Source organism: Takifugu rubripes, chromosome 17 (genome assembly GCF_901000725.2).
Source record: "Takifugu rubripes chromosome 17, fTakRub1.2, whole genome shotgun sequence".
NCBI classification, from domain to species: domain Eukaryota; kingdom Metazoa; phylum Chordata; class Actinopteri; order Tetraodontiformes; family Tetraodontidae; genus Takifugu; species Takifugu rubripes.
Genome location: NC_042301.1, coordinates 7,540,764 through 7,560,326, shown reverse-complemented (window position 1 = coordinate 7,560,326; position 19,563 = coordinate 7,540,764). Strand labels below are relative to the sequence as shown.

The 19,563-nt window shown below is 45.9% G+C and overlaps 1 protein-coding gene across 2 annotated transcripts in view; it reads right to left on the bottom strand.

Moving 5' to 3' along the window:
- ctnna2 (catenin (cadherin-associated protein), alpha 2) overlaps positions 1–19,563 on the bottom strand; it is a 233,440-nt gene that overhangs the window by 26,159 nt on the left and 187,718 nt on the right. For both annotated transcript variants that reach the window (XM_029850881.1, XM_029850880.1), the window contains exons 10-12: positions 13,213–13,305; positions 12,262–12,418; positions 11,915–12,115 (exon numbers count right to left, since the gene is read on the bottom strand). In XM_029850881.1, the coding sequence (XP_029706741.1) occupies positions 11,915–12,115; positions 12,262–12,418; positions 13,213–13,305 (451 nt within the window). The remainder of the gene's footprint in view (positions 1–11,914; positions 12,116–12,261; positions 12,419–13,212; positions 13,306–19,563) is intronic.

Sequence of the window (19,563 nt, the reverse complement as noted above, 5' to 3'; positions counted from 1 at the left end):
AAATTAGTCTCTAGAAGTGCCTTTTTTCACTTGAGGAACATCTCAAAGATCAGGAAGCTACTGATGCAGCCTGACGCTGAAAAGTTAGTCCATGCATTTGTTACTTCCAGGCTGGACTACTGTAACTCCTTATTATCAGGGTGTCCAAACAACTCTTTAAGAAGCCTCCAGTTGATCCAAAATGCTGCAGCCAGAGTTCTGACAGGTATTGACAAAAGAGATCACATTACTCCTGTACTGGTGTCGCTTCATTGGCTGCCCGTTAAATTTAGAATAACTTTTAAAACCCTTCTTCTGACCTACAAGGTCCTCAGAGGCCTAGCTCCATCCTACCTGGAGGAGCTAGTGATACCCTATCAGCCCAATAGACCGCTCCGCTCTCAGAATGCTGGTCTACTTGTGGTTCCCAGAGTTTCTAGGAGTAGAATGGGGGGCCGAGCATTTAGCTACCAGGCCCCCCTGCTTTGGAACCAGCTCCCTGTCCAGGTACGGGAGGCTGACTCCATCGCTACTTTTAAGATCAGACTCAAAACCTACCTCTTTGAAAAAGCTTACTGTTACTAATTCAGTAGTTCCAGCTACTATCATAGACAGACAAATTATCATACTTAGGGGGTCGTCTAATCGTTAGGTCACATCTTAGTTATGCTGTTATAGGCCAAGGCTGCCGGGGTCCGGAAACATGATCACCTGACAGGCCTCTGTCACTCCACTGGGTCATGGTTTCCTCTCCTTTCCTCTCCTTTCCTCTCCTCATCAAGCAGACTAGTTATGCTGATTCTTGTGTAGTTTTTCTGCTTCCCCCCCCCTCTATTTATTTGCAGGTATCACTGCCATCGGAGCTGCATAATGACCGCCGGCCCCGTTGAAGTGATTGTGCATATTTTTTGTTTGTGTTTCTGTGCTCTGTGCCTCTCCTCTCCTCTCCTCTCCTCTCCTTCTCCTTTTCCTCTCCCTCTCCTCTTCTTTCCTCTCCTCTTTCCCCTCCTCCTCCTTCTCCTCTCCTCTACCTCCCCTTCACTCTACCTCTCCTCTCCTCTACCCCTCTCCTCTCCTACCTATCCTATCCTCTACCTGTCCTCCCACCTCTCCTCTCTCTTTACCCAGCCGGCCATCAGCAGGAGGGTCCCCCTACATGAGCCTGGTCCTGCTCAAGGTTTCTTCCTGTTAAAGGGGAGTTTTTCCTTGCCACTGTTGCTTGTCTGGGGTCAGGCTCTGGGATTCTGGAAAGCGCCTTGAAACAATTTTGATTGTATAAGACGCTATATAAATAAAGATTGATTGATTGATTGATTGATTTGAATTCTGTGTAACTAGGGACCTCCTATTTTCAATAAAAGAAGGATGGCGGGAGGTGTGTGTGAGAACGTGTTGGAGATCTGTAACTGAGCACATCTCTCCGTTCTCCTTGCAAGTAAAATTCAGAACTGTTGTCTTTGCCTCATTTGTTTTTCTCATGTTTCAGGTCGTTTGAACCTAACATGTGGCAAGTGACGTACTGGGTGAATTTGGGCAGAGCAGATGATGGAGAGGAATGATTGAAGTCTCCAGACATGAGGAGGAGGGCGTCAGGGTGCTGTGTCTGCAGTCTGCTCACTGCTGAGAGCAGGACATCACAGGCTGCGTTGGCGTTAGCTGAGGGGGGGTGTACACAACCACAGTGAGGGCATGTGTGAACTCCCTTGGCAGGTAGTGAGGCCTCATGCTAAAGGCCAACAGTTCAATGTCCTTACTGCAGTGCTGCTCCTTGATAGTGATGGGCCCAGATTTACACCATCTATTGATCACAAACACTGCCAGTCCTCCTCCCTTCCTCTTACCACTCTCCTTGCTTCTGTCCGCCCGCAGAAGAGTAAATCCGTCGAGTTAAACACCCATCGTAAAACTGGACAGCATAGTTTAGTGGTGTTGATAAGTTCATCTGCAAGAACAATTTGAATTGTGACCTGGCGATTTGGGAAATAGTTAAAAACAATGGAGAACAAGGACTGTGCCAGCAAACAATGGAACTGGAAGGAGAAGAAAAGGTCATCAATCAGAGGACAACATCAGACTCGATTAGCATCAATAACTTGCCTATGTTTTTCTATAAAAGACTGGGTGCCCTGACAATTGACTTTGTTATCCTAGGGTTTTAAACTGGCCGGGAGCTCTGTAACATTTGTATCTTGAATTGATTCTATTTGCTAAATACATTTTGAAATTGGCATTTCTCTCCTTAAAGTTTTCATTCAGTACTTGGATCGGCAGTGACACACTCGAGAATATTGCGATCATTGCGATGCATTTTGTACATAACTCGGGTGTGTGGGAGCAACCTTGGGTTGGCGAACCCGAGCACTACAAGGGTAATCCGGAGTCCCGCGACGCCTTCGTGGTGAATTGCTCCCTGCTGTTCTCCCTGCAGCCCCGCACGTCGCTACTGAGGCAGCCAAGGTAGCATATACCATCTCTCATCTCTCCAGACGGGCATGCCTCTGGGGAGGGGAACTCCCGGTCCTCTGCAGGATGTCGACTGCTGGCGCTCCGCCAGGGAGAGAGGTCTGTGTCGGATTACTCTATTGACTTCCGCACCCTGGCCAGCCAGAGCCAGTGGAGCCCTGCCGCATTAGTGGACACTTTCCTGCACGGATTAGCAGCCCACATTAAGGACGCGATGGTGGCCTACGACGTTCCCAGCTCGCTGGATGGGGCCATTGACTTAGCAATCCGGGTGGACCTGAGGGTTCAGGCTCGTCGGCGGGAGAGAGCTCTGCGGCGACACTTCGCGGAGGGAGGCGAGCTCTCGACGGGAGTTCCTCCTCAGCCTGCAGCGTCTTCCAGAGAGGAGGAACCCATGCAGCTTGGCCGCACCTCGCTCACAGGGGAGGAGCGCAGGCAGCGGTGTCAGTTCAACCTGTGCCTCTACTGCGGTGGACAAGGTCATGTTGTGGCGACCTGTCCAGTAGAAGCCCAGCCTCACCAGTAACTGGGGGAATACTGGTGAGTCCTATTTCTGCTTCCCCGTGACAACCCCGTATTTCACTCCAGGCTCGCTTCTTGCTTCCCAGGGGGCCACAGGACCTAGCTGATTCTGGTGCTGACGCCTGCTTGATTGGTGGAGAGGTGGTTCGGCAGCTGGGCCTTGGACACGAGCCACTGGCGTCCTTCATCCCAGCCTAAGCGTTGGATGGGCATCACCTAGGGAACATCCGTCACCGGACGGGCCCGGTGACAATGCTGCAGCAGGGCAACCACCGGGAGGAAATACACTTCCATATCTTGGAATGAGCGCACTTTTCCTTGGTTCTGGGCTATGCGTGGCTCCACTGTCACAAACCACAACTCGACTGGAAGACAGGGGAGATCCTAGGGTGGGGAGCTGAGTGTCATCAGTCCTGCCTGGTGCCAGCCCCGAAGGGAACCGCGGCTCCTGACGTCACACCTCCAGATCTGGGGTTCCAGAGCGGTACCACGACCTCGCCGAGGTGTTCAGCAAGGCCCGAGCAACCACCCTTCCTCCGCACCGACCGTATGACTGCGCAATTGACCTTCTTCCGCGCACCGCACCACCAAAGGGAAGACTCTACTCCCTTTCAGAACCAGAGCGAAGGGCCATGGAGGAGTACATCTCCAGTTCTCTGACGGCTGGGTTGATTCGGCCGTCCTCCTCTTCCGCAGGCGCGGGATTCTTCTGTGTTGAAAAAAAAAGTTAAGTCTCTGCGACCCTACATCATGTGCCATTCATCGTGTGGACGGACCACCGCAACCTGGAGTATATTCAGGCTGAGGCTGAACTCCCGGCAGGCTCAGTGGTGTCTGTTTTTCACTCAGTTTAACTTTACCCTTTCCTACCACCCAGGGTCATGTAACGGCAACGCCCTCTCTCGACAGTTCGTGGGGAAGGAGGATGAAGGCCCTGGGAAGACCCTGGAGAACATCCTTCCCTTCCCGTGTATCGTGGCAGCAGTAACCTGGGGAATTGAGGAGAGAGTCCAGAGGGCGGCTGCCAGTCAACCTGCCCCAACAACCGGCTCTTCGTACCCGACTCACTCAGGGCAGGGGTCCTGGAGTGGGCCCACGCGTCTCCGCTGGCCTGCCCCCCTGGAGCACGTCGGACGGCGGGTCTGCTGAAGCAGAGGTTTTGGTGGCCCTCCATGGGGGAGGATGTCCAGGAATTCGTCAAGACCTGCCCCGTCTGCAACCAGCAGAAACAACCACGCTGAGCCCCTGCCGGGCTACTGCAACCTCTGCCTGTCCCGCGTCGACCCTGGACACACATCGCCCTGGATTTCGTCACAGGGCTGCCCCAGTCTGCGGGAAACACAGTCATTCTGACCATCATCGACAGATTCAGCAAGATGGCTCACTTCGTGCCCCTGCCTAAGCTGCTGTCGGCAAAGGAGACTGCCCAACTTGTGATCCAGCACGTCTTCCGGCTTCACGGCCTACCGGAGAGTGTGGTGTCAGACAGGGGTCCTCAGTTCGCCTCTGTCTTTTGGAAAGAGTTCTGCGGGCATCTGGGGGCAACTGCCAGTCTGTCCTCGGGATTCCAACAGCAGACCAACAGGCAGACAGAAAGGATTAATCAGGACCTGGAGATGGCCCTCCGGTGCATGGCGATACGGGACCCGGCCACATGGTCGACCTTTCTGGGCTGGGTCGAGTACGCCCACAACTCCCTGATCAGTTTGGCAACGGGAACGTCGCCGTTCCAGTGTGGTTACGGATACCAACCCCGTCTGTTCCCGGCTCAAGCAGGCGAAGTGTCGTGTCCCTCTGCAGCAGCTTATGCCCGCCACTGCAGGCGGACATGGGCCCAGGCTCGGGCCAATCTGGTCCCGGATCGCCTGGCCCCACCTCCCCCACAGCTAGTGGATGGGGGCCCGGCATACACTGTCAGTCGGCTCCTGCGCTCCCGACCCCGCGGCACGGGTCTCCAATACCTGGTTTATTGGGATGGTTATGGACCTGAGGAGAGGTCCAGGGTACTGGCACGACACATCCTGGACAAGAACCTTATTTGTGACTTTCACACCAGTCACCCGGATCAGCCTTCACGACGGTCATGTTAGACCTCCGAGGCCCAAACCAGAAGTGGAGGCGGAGAACGAGGACCGTGGGTTGGAGTCGTCAGGGTCACAGGAGTTCTGACCCCACCCACCCACCCTTACCCACGAGGGCAACCCTGCAACAATAAGGCGAGCAAGAAATGAAATATCTTCCAACCTTCTACAGAGAAAACTATGAATACTCACACCTCACAGCTCCCGGCTGTAACCTGTCTACTCAGTTTCATAAATCCCCCTCACTGGTTTCTTGGTTGACATAAATTGCCCTTACTGGACAGTTATTCTCAAAGCAGTTCTCCTAGAGACCACCACCTCTTAGCGTCACTGCCTTCTGTATTTACTGGGAGAACTTACTCGTCAAAGCAAACCTATTCTCTCCCATTACAGCACAGTTGTGGTTCATCTGGTTTCATGTGACGTCTTGTTCCATTTCCTCATTGTCTCAGGAACAAAGTTCTGTAATTATGTAAAAAATCCTATTGTTGACAATATTATTTGCAAATCATAATATGATAAGTCCACTATGTGAAGATAGTTGCTCCAAGCTTGTCTGGTCTTCAGAACTATAATTGAAAATGTGTAAATCAGCCTTACTCTCATTCCTCAGACTGTGCAGCACTTTATCCAAGTGCATTTGATCCACCCATTTAAAGGCATCACATTGAGTCATTTATGTTAGGAGTCCAGAGTGTCGTCGCCCCCCCGAACTGGACATCCAGCAGGCTGCTACAGAGGAAACATTCCTATTTCACAACTATTATAACCCATGTTAGATTTTGTCATAAGATGCAGAAAGCAGGAGGTTTCTACATGCGTTATTCCCACTGTGAAGCACAGAGGAGGTTTTGATGCACTGGGGGTGCTTTGCTGGGTACACTGTTGGGGGTTTATTCAAAATCCAATGCACAATTAACCAACCTGGCTACTACAGCAGTGACTTCCAAAATTTTTATTTTCATTTGTAAAAGTAATAAAAAAAAATAAAAAAAACATTAAGTCTTTTCTTGTCCTTCACATTGAGGCAAAATCCTTGGTTACAGCTATCAAATTTTGGTCGAATCCAGTTAATTGGTTTCTGTACATCTAAAAAATATGTCCTCCACATCCCTTCCCATTATTCAGCTCCACTTACCGTATTTTCACGACTATAAGGCGCACCTAAAAGCCTAGAATTTTCTAAAAAATCTACGGTGCGCCTTTTAACCCGGAGCGCCTTTTGTATGGATTACGGTAATATTGGTTAATCGCGGCTACCGTAGTCAGTAGGCGTGGCCGAGGTAACAGCAGTAAATTCAGTCCCAAACCATTTCTGTCTGTAAAGACCCCAAAATGGCTCCTTGCAAGAGACGCGCTTTTGACGCAGAGTTCAAACTGAAGGCTATCAGTCACGCAGTTGAACACGGAAATAGAGCAGCGGCAAGAGAATTTAACGTGAACGAATCAATGGTGCGGAAGTGGAGGAAGACGACCTGCGCCAGGTAAAGAAGACTCAACGGAGCTTCCGAGGAAACAAAGCAAGAAGTGGATTAACAAAGGAACTCCAGCCGCTAGATATTGGTGTCAACGGGGCATTCAAAACTAGACTGCGAACTGCGTGGGACCGGTGGATGACGAACGGCGAACACACGTTCACCAAGACGGGGAGACGGCGCCGAGCGTCATACGTCACTATCTGCCAGTGGATCGTAAATGCCTGGGCATCAACCGTGGTCCGAGCTTTCAGGAAGGCAGGGATTGTCACTGAAATGCCAGACAACACCAGCGACACCGACCCTGATGACGACTTTGACGAGACGGAGCCGGCCATGTTGGACGCCGTATTCGCACAACTGTTCAATTCGGACACCGAAGAAGAAGAATTCGAGGGATTCCTGGATGAGGAATGAAGTGATAAAGTGATCTTTACGTGTTTCTTTTGTGTGTTTACAACTTAACAAGGCTGGTCATACTGTGAATATGGAAATTACCGTTTGAACAACGTTGTTATATTGCTATTGTTATATTGCTATTGCTATTGCTCTGCACTACTTCGAGAGTTCGAGTTACCGTATATTGTGTTTGCACTAACGTTTGATTTACCGCAACGGTACTACGTGATAAAAATGTTGCACTGCCTGTTATAACTCGCTGTTATTAAACAAACTGTGTTACGCGAAAACACTACGTCACTCGGGAAAAATAATAAAACAGCTGTTTATTCGTTTTGGGAGTGAATAGAGTTGTGAGAAAGACGGTTTGTATTCTATTAATAAAGTTTGACTGATTTATCTGGCTGTTTTATTGACATTCCTTTTAGCGCAGCTCGATCTAGTGAACGCGTCATGAAACCACAGGCACTACGCAGTTTCTATGCTATGCGCCTTATAACACGGTGCGCCCTGTGAATTAAAATATTTCTAAAATAGGCTGTTAATTGAAGGTGCGCCCTATAATACGGCGCGCCTTATGGTTGTGAAAATACGGTAATCATTTCTCCCCCACTTACGGATTTCTCTCTGACTGGGTTTAGATCCATAGACTGCAGGCCCACTAGGACCGAGGCAAAGGTTCACAAGGATCAATAAGTGCTTTATGGCCCGGATCAGATGTGCACGACAGGACCCTAAAAATCCCCAAATACCACCACTATGAAGAACATGAGCAGGGGAAAGAAAAGGTTGGAGAAAAGAAAGGGCTGGTTCTCTGCTCAATTAGCATGAGTGTGACTGAAGAAGCCCGGGGCCTCATAAAATTTAAAGCTGGGGCATCCAGCAGGGCCTGCCATTTGCCGCACCTAAATATACATTTACATTAAAGTGATAATTGGACAAAATCTTTATGTTGAATTTAGATCATATTCTTAACTTCACTCTATGTTTCCCTCTTAAGTAGGCTGCAGTTTTTCTGGCAGCCTCTATGAACAATGAAGTCCAAGTTACAGCTCACAAAGAATGAAGAAACTCACCCTTTATTACTCGTATCTGACTTCCAAAACCTGTGGTACCTTTCAACAACAATCCTAAGCAATAGGCTTACATACTTTTAAAAATGATGAAAAAGGAATTGTTAGTCCCTGAAGAACATCCAATTATTCTGACATAAACCAGAGGGAACAAAGGGGCCAACTGCTCACTAGCCACACTGCTGCCACATTTACCAACTCTGACAACCTTTCTTTTCAAAAAAGCAACAACAAAAAAAAAGAAATGTAGCTACTTTTGCAAATTTGTTTAGAAAGCCTGAAAAACTTATGAAAATGGACTAAAACGCACAAATGCCCCTTTCGATGAAAATAACTTGTTTTCTCTGTAGGAAAAACACATGGCCTGTCAGCGTGGCAGCATAAATGGTGCATCGTAAAATCGGTAACGTCAGTAGCGGTTAATGCTCAGATCAACAGAGGCATAACTTCAACCAGTCATTATTATCTGTTAACTACCTATGATTATCATCCATCAGGTAGCAGGTTAACACTCAGAATGTGTAGTTTTCCCAGGTAATAACAACACAACTCTCAGCTTGGACACCCTGCTGTTTTGTCTTATTTATCTTATTTATTTTTATTCATAAACAGCCACATCAAATGCTTTATATGTGGTTTAACTGCACCGGGGAACATAAAAATGAATCAAACAAACCAGACACGTGGCTAAAATACAAAAACTGTTTGATCACTGAAAAAAAGAGGATAACAATAATAATCACAACCTTGTTTCACACACTTTAATGAAAAAAAAACACATTTTGCAATTAGAAGACTTGCATGTAACAGCTTTCTGTACAAACGCTACTTGTAGAGACAACTTGTACAACTTCATTGTAACTGATCAGGGTCAGTCCTGACCTAGCCTGCCCATACGCTCTTGGATGTTGGAAAAACTGTGCAACACAGACACTGAGAGAGTACACAGAAAGCTTGGAATTGAACCCACAACCCTCTGGCCGAGAGGCACCACGATGCCACCGCGCTGCCTTAGAGCTGCAATCTGATCTCTGAAAACTCAGTCGAAACAAACCTGACCACGTAGCCAAAATAAATCCAAATACAGGGTGAAATACAATATTACTGTTGGCATTCCACTTCTGGTCAGTACACTGAATTTATGCTCAGATTCAAGGACATCTCAAGGACTTTCAAGGTCGAAGCTAAGAATTACCAAGAATTTGTGCACACTCAGTGATGCAGCAACCCTCCCACTAACACAGTAGGACCTGGACTTTAAAATGCTTTCAGCAGATCCTGGTGCCTCTATGCTAAATCCAACCAAAAGTTTACAATCAGCCTCATCGATTGTGACACTGATGGTGGTGAGGCAGCTTTTTTGGTCAAGACCAACCATCAACCGTCCGGTGTTGATCGGCCGCGAGCCCCAAACGGGGCGAGCTACGTGCCAAGCCCCTGGAAAGGTCACCAGGGAGTGGTTTACATTTTTGAATTTCACTATTTAATTTCGATCTACTTATTAATACAAGATCATATTTAGATTGCTGTTTGTTGAGAAATATGACATTTTCAAGCAACTACAAGCATGTGCCTCAAAATTTAAATATGTATGTTTCAAAACTTAAAAGCTTAAATTCGAGCAATGTCAAGGACTTCAAGCACAAGTGTGAACCCTGAACATGTGTGGTTATTGAAATTTAACCCTACCACAGGCTGTCTGTGTGCACTGAAACTGACAACAGTGAGACATTCTCCTTCTCCTCACAGATGAGTTCTTTAATTTTTGGCACAAAAAACCCCTAAACAAAGCAGAGAAATGTGAGTAGTTACAACAATTATTTGCTGCCCTTCAGAGTCCAACTAATTTGAACAACTGCACAGAATGTGCTCCAGATGTGAAACTAAAAACTTAGAGGCAGCCCATAATGAATGGGATGGATGAAGAGCTCAGGCAGCCTCAACACGTGATTCGATGCGAGCCGTTTGTGATTAGAAGGGGGGAGTTGAAAGGAAAGAGTGAATCATAACTCTAACATCATATCAAACAGCTTCAGATGGAGGCAGACAAACACAGTGGAGAAGAAAGGATGGCTGGAAAAAAACAACAAGGAGTCGCAAAAAAACACCTTTTATATTTAAATGTCGGTCTGCAACTGTTTCAAAAGATATATTCCACTATCTCTTTTATAATGTAAGCTTTGAGGATGTGGATGGAGTCAGATTTGGAAGACAGAGGGGAAACCCAGGTTAGGGGTCACAATGTAGAGAATCCAGTGGAAAAACTAACTGTGTTCCTCTGCTGGCTCTGAAAATCGGACAGGGCTTGTAGTTGGGTCTGCAAAAGATCAAAACAATACAGCTTTCCCCTTCCCCCATCTCCCTTCCCCTCCCCTCCCAACCTCTCCCCTCCCCCTCCCCCCTCCGCTCTCCTCTACATTCTTCCTGCCCTCTCCTCCCCCACTAAACTGCTCAGTTTTATTATTGGATCCGCCCTAAAATTTGGTGTCTTATTTCACTTCTTTCAGGTTTTCCTCCCTGCCCTATTAAACCTTTTCCTTCTCTCCACCATATGAGCCTGGTCAATGTTTATTTCTGTTAAGAGAGGTTTTCCTGCCACTGTTGCTTGTTGAGGGTCAGGCTCTGGGGTTCTGTAAAGCACCTAGAGACAATCTTGGTTGTGACAGATGCTGTAAACATAAAGATAATTTGGAATCGTTAGCACTGTCACCTAACAGCCAGAAGAATTTTCTGAGAATAGTCTCCTTGTGGTTGTTTGGGTTCTCTCCAGATGCTGCAGCGTACTGCCTCCAGCTTATTGCCACCAGCTTATTGCCACCATCCAGAGACGTGTAGTTGGTAGCTACGTGACAGGGCTAGTCTGAATTGACCTTAGGTGTGAATAAGAGTGTTAGTCTCTGTATGCTAGCCCCGCAGCCAGCTAGCGACTTGTCCAGGGTGGACCTTGCTTCTTGCCGGTAGGCAGCTGGGATGGGCTCCCGCTACCATCAAGGCTTACAACAGGTCTGTGCTGCTGTGTTTTTCTGCTTCAATGTTTCAGGTGCACTCCCAATATTTTCAGGTGTCAAACTTTGTGCTGGAATAGCCTCCATTAATGGAGCAGAAATAGGTTTTTGGTCTGAAGATCGTCGTGTTGTGAGAAGTACAGTATAAGGCCTCTACCACAGAAAAACCCAGGCTTCTTTTCCTTAAAGGCAACACATTTGGTATTCACTGGGCAAACTGTAGGACTCTGTAGGGAACTGTAGGAATCATGCCAATGATTAAAATGTTAACGCTAATGTAACCCCTGTTACACAGTGGATGTCTTTTAACTATTATTTGCTATTTGCTAATTTCTGTTTAAAGATCAACAAAATAATTCAACATTAGTTATTAACATATTGAGTAATATATGTGTTAACTCTGTGTCTAAAGCTCTAACCAGTGTTAGGCAGACACCTAATGGATTCAGGGTCAGAGGCCGGAGGATACAGGGTGTCACTGGTTTATCCTCTTGGCCTCATTCCTCACGGACCTCCAAGTCTCATTGGGACAGTTCACAGCCAAGTGTGAAGCATCTGGAATGAAGTTTAGCAGCTCTCACTGTGAGAATGTGGTCCGCAGACAGAAACGTGTGGATTGCCCAATCCAGGTCAGAGGCAGGTTACTGCCTCAAGAGAAGATTTGGGATCTCATTCATGTGGGAGACTGAGAGATGATCAGGGTAGTATCTGCAGTACTGCGGATGCTGAACCATTAGACCAACGGAGACCTGAGACATTGTTAAGATATTTTATCTCTCTGCTGGCCTTGGGATTCCCCAAAGGAACTAGTGGAAGTGGCTGGGGAGAGGGGTGTCTAGGCCTCACTGATAAGACTGTTAAAACAGCAATATTGAAGGTACCTTTTCTTGTAATATCATTGTGTTTAATGAACTAACCAGTCTCAGACAGAAGCCTGATGGACTCCAGCACGCGCTCGGTATAGACTCCAGGTTCATAGTTTTCCATTTCAGCATTGATGATGTGGACTACACGAGCAGCTCGTCCCCTGATGGCTCCTGCAGTTCGGTCCAGAGTGTCAACATCTCCTTCTTGTAGAGCAATTACACATTTGTTGACATCTTCAAGAATGTGGTTTTCTGTACGGAGATAAAAAAATAAAAAAATAAAAACTTTGTTCAAAAGTCAACAATAACAGAACTGCAAATATCTAAAGATGTTTCCATAGATGTTTTCCATAGATGATCCATAATCAATGAGCTCATTGTGGCTCAGTGCGTCTTACCTGACACAGACAAGAAGTCGTCGACAGAGGTGATGTCATCCACAGCTTCGGTTAGGATGCGTACCTGCTTCTCCCACTGATCTTTGAACACATCCATATTGTCCTGAGCCACTTTGCTTTGGGGTCGGGCAGCCAAAGTCAGAGCTGCATTGATAACCTGGAACGGGAGAAAGCACTATTTACTTTTGTTTTTCTTTTTTTTTTTCCAGGCAACACATCTTCAGAACTTGTAATATTAGAATCATCTTTCATTGTTAAAAAAACAACTGCTGTTTGTGGTTTGTCCACTGCGTTCTGTGAGCGATAGATGAGTTCAAGAGAAAATCAACTGATGTGTCTGATTTTTTTTAAAGGCTAAACATAGTATCATTTTTAATTGTAGATACAAGACACAAGATACAATAGTGGTAGGCCTCATTAATAGCAAAAACCCAATTTTATCATTTTTTTCCTTTCTTTTTGAGCTGTTGTTTGAGTTAAATTGTACTGCTACAACAAAAGACACCCAGAATGATGAGCTGCTGGAAATGATAGAGATGAGCAACGACAAGACAACAGATTGAAGTATTTGCTTTGTTCCTCCTTCCAAGCGTCCCTCTGTACTGTGTGTGTTTTCTGTCTGAATGTAGCCAAGAGGTATCAGGAGATGGTTTCACAAAAAGTGGTTTTGGTGTTTGCAGGTAAACACAGAGGGACCTATAGATAGGATCTTCAAGGGCATCTGGACTTATGGGAAAACACTGCTGGAAATATTGGAAGCCATTGAGTTGAACTCTTCCAGCACTACCAGCTCTACCGATACGGTCTTTATCAATGACTCTCTATTCCTTCCATCCAGCTGGCCATGTTTGTTGCTCTGTCATCTGTTGGTTTTTTCTGCAAAAACCTATTAGTGTGAATAAAAAGTATCCAAATAATTTGACTTGTGGTGCTGTACAGAGTTTTCCTCACCTGTGGACATAGGCTGTCGATTTGGGTTGCAGCCATTCGGACTAATTTTACTCCTTCTTCGTTGTTGGAGATGGAACATGCCAGATTGGCCACCTGGGGAAAACAAAAATAGGAAGCATAAAATGGAGGTAACAAGCTCAGTTGGAAGGCAACTGAGGTGGGAGCCAGGGACGTGGAACTGGAAAGTGGGCTTGTCGCAGGAAAGATGCTGGGACATTTTCTGAGCACTGAGATGCCTTTGATCAAAATACTGAATCCTCAAATGCTGAGAGCAACTCTCCCTTACTAATTCTGACACCTCCCCCTCTATAATCACATGTGCATGTGTCCTTTGTATGTTCGTGTACAGTTCATGTGTAAGAAGAGGAAGTTCTCATATTGAATTAATGAAGAATGCTTCTTGTGAAGGTCATGAGCACCAGCAGGTCGTTTTCTCATCCGGACAGCATCCTGTCTTTACGACGTGACAAATAACATGTTGGAGATTGTTGCTGTGGAAATTCTGGATGGTGGTTGCGGATCGGACAAACTGCAGACTCAGGTGACTTATGTTGAAAGGTTTTCTATGGTTAAAGGTTAAAGGTTTTCTATGGGTTTTGGGTCTGCAGAAAAGAAACCAGGCCTCCAGCAGCTGGTGGTGCAACTTCCATGAGCTGGGCGTCATTATCCAAGAACTCTATGGACAAAAGCGCACAAAAGCTTTAAGGATTCACATTTACACACCAGAAGTGCTTTTGTTTTTTTTAATAAACAAACTGGGTTATCAGGTTATCAGTTCTCACTTAGTTCCTTTATGCTGTATATAACAACAACAACAACAAAAACAACAACAACAACAACACCACCAACAACAACTGTGTAGCCTGCTCTGCCTCAGATGCAAGAACAGCCTGCACCGAGTGGGTGTACATTCATTGCTTGCATGTTCGGGAACTGTAGGTCGCACGCTCAAAAAACCGTACACCAAACCGTGTGTGGTGGCGTGGTGGATTTTACTCTGTGGAATCAAAACCGTAACTGCAACGGTGCCTGAGCAATACCCAAAAGACATCCACTTCCTCCATTCTTTCAACTAACAGGAAGTGGCTTTTTTAACTAATAATTGGGTGTCCCTGGGGAGGCACTGCTATCCTCCTTTTAGTTTCGTCAAAAAGTTTGGCATGTATCTCCTCCTAGACACTTTGGCGTTGAGACACAACACTTTTCCAGAACCTGGGTAAATTATGGGAATCGGTGGCTGTGACTTGTCTTGTAATTATTCCTGGTGGGGGGGGGGGGGCAAAGATATACCGTAAATTCTGGACTACAGAGCGCATTTGATTAAAAGCCGCATAATCTAATTTTAGAAAGAAAATCTATTTTGTAATTATACAAGCCGCAGCAGATTTTAAGGCGCAGGTATCCCACGTAGTAAAATGAAAAATTAGATCAAAAACATAAGCGGTCCAAATCGGCGTTTGAATACCGATGGTTCTGATCACGAATCAGCGTGTGTGTGTGTGTGTGTGGGATGGGGGGTTGGGGTGGAGCTGCTCACAGGCAGTGGGGACGGGAGGGGCTGCTCACAGGCATTGTGTGTAGGCGCTGAGGCGGCACAGCATGCACTCATTTGGCTTGGTGGTGGGGGGCAATAGGCAGATATCGGGAGGCAAGAGGCAGGGATGGGTCAGAGCATCAGGCACACCCTCACAATTTCTGTGGAATTGTCTAGTTTAAATTATTGTTGCTCTGGTGTGTTAAGGTTCGATGTTGACAGCTACAAATTTCATTGGCAGTGATTGTTGCTGTAAAATTTTGGCATATGGCAAAAAAAATCTTGAGTCTCAAAAATGAAAACAGGTCTGTGTTACTGACGCAGAGGCCCAATGGGCAGTTGCCTGATGGTCTTTGTGCAGCATCGGCTCATAATACCATTCACCAGGTAAGCTGCTGCAGCCGCCACTCTGGCGGCTCAACCTGAGCTGGCTGCTGTTCCAGGTGGTTGAAACAGGCACCTCACGCAGGCAGGGAGTTTGTACTCTAGAGTTTGTACTCTAGTTCAAACACAGAAACTTGTAAGTGCTGACTGAACCCATTAGCAGTGGTTAGCACCATTACCGCACGTCCTTCTTGACGTGAGTTAATGGTGCTAACCACTGCTACCCTCTACGTCACGTTGGATGAAAAGCATGCTGATGCTCATTCAAAACACATTTCAGATAAAGATTGCTTCCTACATGCTCATCTCTGGCATTTTAAAATTTCAATTTAAAATTCCATTTCCATTTAAAATTTATACAAACAATTCCAAACTGAAGTATCATAAACCAGCAAATAAGTCAGATTTTAGCATGATGCTGGGATTTGAAATTGAGCTAAATGGACAAACACCTGTTGACAGCTGGAGGTGTCAAACTGAATTAACACATCTAATATGTCACTGGTTGAGGCAAATTAAGAGAAATCAAGTATATGTATGAGGATTCATGCTTAGAGCACTGTCTCTGTGCTCATGCCAGCAATGAGCACTGCAATGGATTGCATTTTTTACCTGAACTTGGCTGGACCTAAGAAAACAGATTAATACAATGGTTGACTGCCCTGACAAGAACAGCGGAGCACTACTATGTAGCTTTGACTGTAATGGTGGATGACCAGCAGGGAAGAAAACATCCCAAATATCCTTCTTTACTTTGGTAGCTTAGCACGAGAACAGCTGCTTGAGCGCTGCTTCAATAAAAACAAAGGGACAGTGGGCTTTCTGGAAACTGGAAACCAGCCTTGCAGCTCCACTCCATTTTACCAGACACAGGGAGCTGGGACCTGGCCAACACTCCAGCATCCAGCCCAAAATACTAATTGCAATCATCTAAAGAGGTGTTTCTTCTTTTAGCTATTTGTTTCCAACGACAGTAACGAAAAGACATTCTAGAAGGCTCACAACTAAACCACATATGCCTAATTTTAATATTTTGAGTGTGTGTGCGCATTCCTGCTTGTGTGTGTGTGTGTGTGTGTGTATGGGGAGGGGGGGGGGTGTGTGTGTGATATTTTTAGCCTGCTACAAAGGACTATTGATTTCTGTCACTGGCCCAGCCTTCATCAAACTAGAACTCCTGGATAATTCCAGGAGTTCTAGTTTGATGAAGGCTGTCACTGCAGTTCAGAAAATGGATATTTCCATGTACTTGTGTACCCAAATCACCAGTATGGGTAGTTGAAACTATACGTGATCCAGACATTGATGCTCTTTTGTGCCACCCACATGCAGGCGGTTTGTTACAACTCAAATCACTTCAACCTCATCCGACTGACACTATAGATGAACATGAAGATCGCATTAACAAACCCAGCTTACAACAGCCTGGATACCTGCTGCGCCTCTTTCTGCAGAAATACGACAACAACAAATACGATTCACAATTCCCATAATCCCTATATCTTCTACAGGCATTTCTGGCAGCTAAGCCATAAACCTCCCTTGCAGTAATGAACTCCCGAGAAAGACTAATAGAGTCAGTGTCATCCAGATGCAGGGTAGCACCACTTTCCCCCATAAATCAGGAACTGGAAGTGAGAAAGGAATTAATGTCAATGTAAGACGCAATCAAGTTGTGGTAACACTGAACTTATTAAGTTCCAGCGACCATAGTTAGGTGCATTCCGGGGGCCAGAGCGGGCGACATAGAAGCAAATTTATGGCTGCTGGCGAGACGTAATCGTAAATTTGGTAAAGTTATTATTCACGTCGGAGCCAACGACACCCGGCTTCGTCAGTCGGAGGTCACTAAAATTAACTTGAAGTCGGTGTGTAACTACGCAAAAATGATGTCGGACTCCGTAGCATTCTCTGGTCCCCTCCCCAATCTGGCCAGCGATGAGATGTTTAGCCACATGTCATCGCTTCGTCGCTGGCTGTCACGGTGGTGCCCCGATAACCAGGTGGCCTTTATAGACAATTGGAGCACCTTTTGGGGAAAACCTGGTCTGATTAGGAGATCCCTACACGAGATGGTGCTTCTCTCATTTCTAGTAATCTGGCTAATTTTATTAGACCCAAAGTGACCTGACAATCCAGGGTCCAGACCAGGATGCTGAGTTGTAATCTTACACACCTCTCTGCTGCTTCCTTAGAACCCTCATCCACCAACAATAACATATTTAACACTATAGAGGTAGTCTCTGTTCCACGGTTAAAAGTTCACCAAGCACAGAGCAGGGGAGCGGTCAATCACCAAAATCTTATTAAAATTAATACTGAAGCACAAGTTGGAGAAACTAATATCACAATTAAGTGTGGACTGTTAAATATTAGATCTCTTTTGTGTAAATCCCTGTTAGTGCACGACCTGATAGCGGATCATCACATTGATTTCTTTTGTCTTACTGAGACCTGGCTTCAGGAGGAGGAGTATGTGAGCTTAAATGAATCTACTCCTCCTACCCATCTTAATTATCATATTCCTTGTGTTACTGGTTGAGGAGGGGGAGTGGCAGCAATCTATCACTCCAAGTTATTAATTAATCCCAGACCAAAACATAGCTTCAGTTCATTTGAAAGCCTGACTCTTGGCATCACTCATCTGAACTGGAGGACAGAAAAGCCACTTCTGTTTGTAGTTGTATATCGGCCCCCTGCTGGGCCACATTCAGAGTTCCTGTCTGAGTTCTCTGATTTCTTATCTGACTTGGTCCTTAGAACGGAAAAAGTCATTATCATTGGAGACTTTAATATCCATATGGACGTTATCAATGACAGCTTTAGAAATGGCTTCATTTCATTACTTGAGTCAGTTGGTTTCCTCCAGCAGATAAACCAACCAACTCACAGCTTTAACCACACCCTAGATCTAGTTCTGACTTATGGTGTTGAGGTAGAACATGTGTCAGTGTTCCCTCAGAACCCAGTCTTGTCAGACCATTCTTTGATCACTTAAGGATTTGATCACTACATTTATGATTAAGGATTCTTCTATGCTCAGAACAAAGTCTTACTATAGCAGATGTCTTTCAGATAATGCTGTAGCTAAGTTTAAGGAAGTGATCCCTGTGCTGATCCCAGGACCACCGTGTGTTTCCCCAGGGATCAATCATTATAATCTTAGCCCTGCTGAGGTTGACTCTATTGCTGAAGGTGCAGCAACCTCACTGAGAATCACGCTTGATTCTGTTGCCCCCCTGAAAAAGAAAATAGTAACTCAGAGGAGGTGTGCCCCCTGGTATAATTCACATATCAGGACCCTCAAGCAGAAAGCGCGAAGACTGGAAAAGAAGTGGCATTCTTGTAAAATAGACAGCTACCATGTAGCCTGGAAAGACTGTCTATTAGTTTACAAAAAGGCCCTTCGCAAGGCTAGAACAGCTTATTTTTCTTCTTTGATTGAGGAAAATAAGAACAACCCCAGGTTTCTTTTCAGCACTGTGGCCAAATTAACCAAGAGTCACAGTGTTTTAGATCCACGTATCCCTTCTTCCCTGAGTGGTGAAGACTTCATGAGCTTCTTCACTGATAAAGTTCTAGCTATCAGAGAGAAAGCTAACCAGGCCATCCCAACAACTGGACCATCACCAGATGTGCCGACTGTGGGAACATACAGGGTCTCCAACGAGCCCTTAAGCTCCTTCAGCCCTATATATTTTTCTAAGGCGTTATCGCTAATTCAGAAATCCAAGACCACCACGTGTCTTTTAGATCCCATCCCAACACACCTGTTGAAGGATGTTTTACCATTGATAGGCAGTTCTATCCTGGACCAGATCAATGGTTCTTTAGTGTCAGGTTATGTACCCCGGTCCTACAAGGTGGCAGTGATTAAGCCGTTGCTTAAAAAACCATCACTGGATCCTGATGTCTGAGCAAATTATAGGCCAATATCCAACCTTCCTTTTATCTCTAAAGTTCTAGAGAAGGTGGTGGTGACTCAGTTACTGGAGCACCTGCAGAGGAACAGCCTGTTTGAGATGTTTCAGTCAGGCTTTAGAGCTCACCACAGCACAGAAACAGCACTTCTTAAAGTCACTAATGACCTTCTCATAGCTTCCGATCATGGACTGGTCTCTATGCTGGTTCTGCTGGACCTCAGTGCTGCTTTTGATACAGTTGATCACAGCATCCTGTTACAGAGACTGGAACATGTGATTGGGATTAAAGGGACAGCACTAGACTGGTTTAGATCATACTTATCTGATAGATACCAGTTTGCCCATGTCCATGGTGTTCCCTCCTCATACAGTAGGGTTAGCCATGGAGTTCCTCAAGGTTCTGTACTCGGACCAATCCTCTTCACATTGTACATGCTTCCCTTAGGGAACATTATTCGGCAGCATGGGATAAATTTTCATTGTTATGCTGATGACACTCAGCTCTATTTA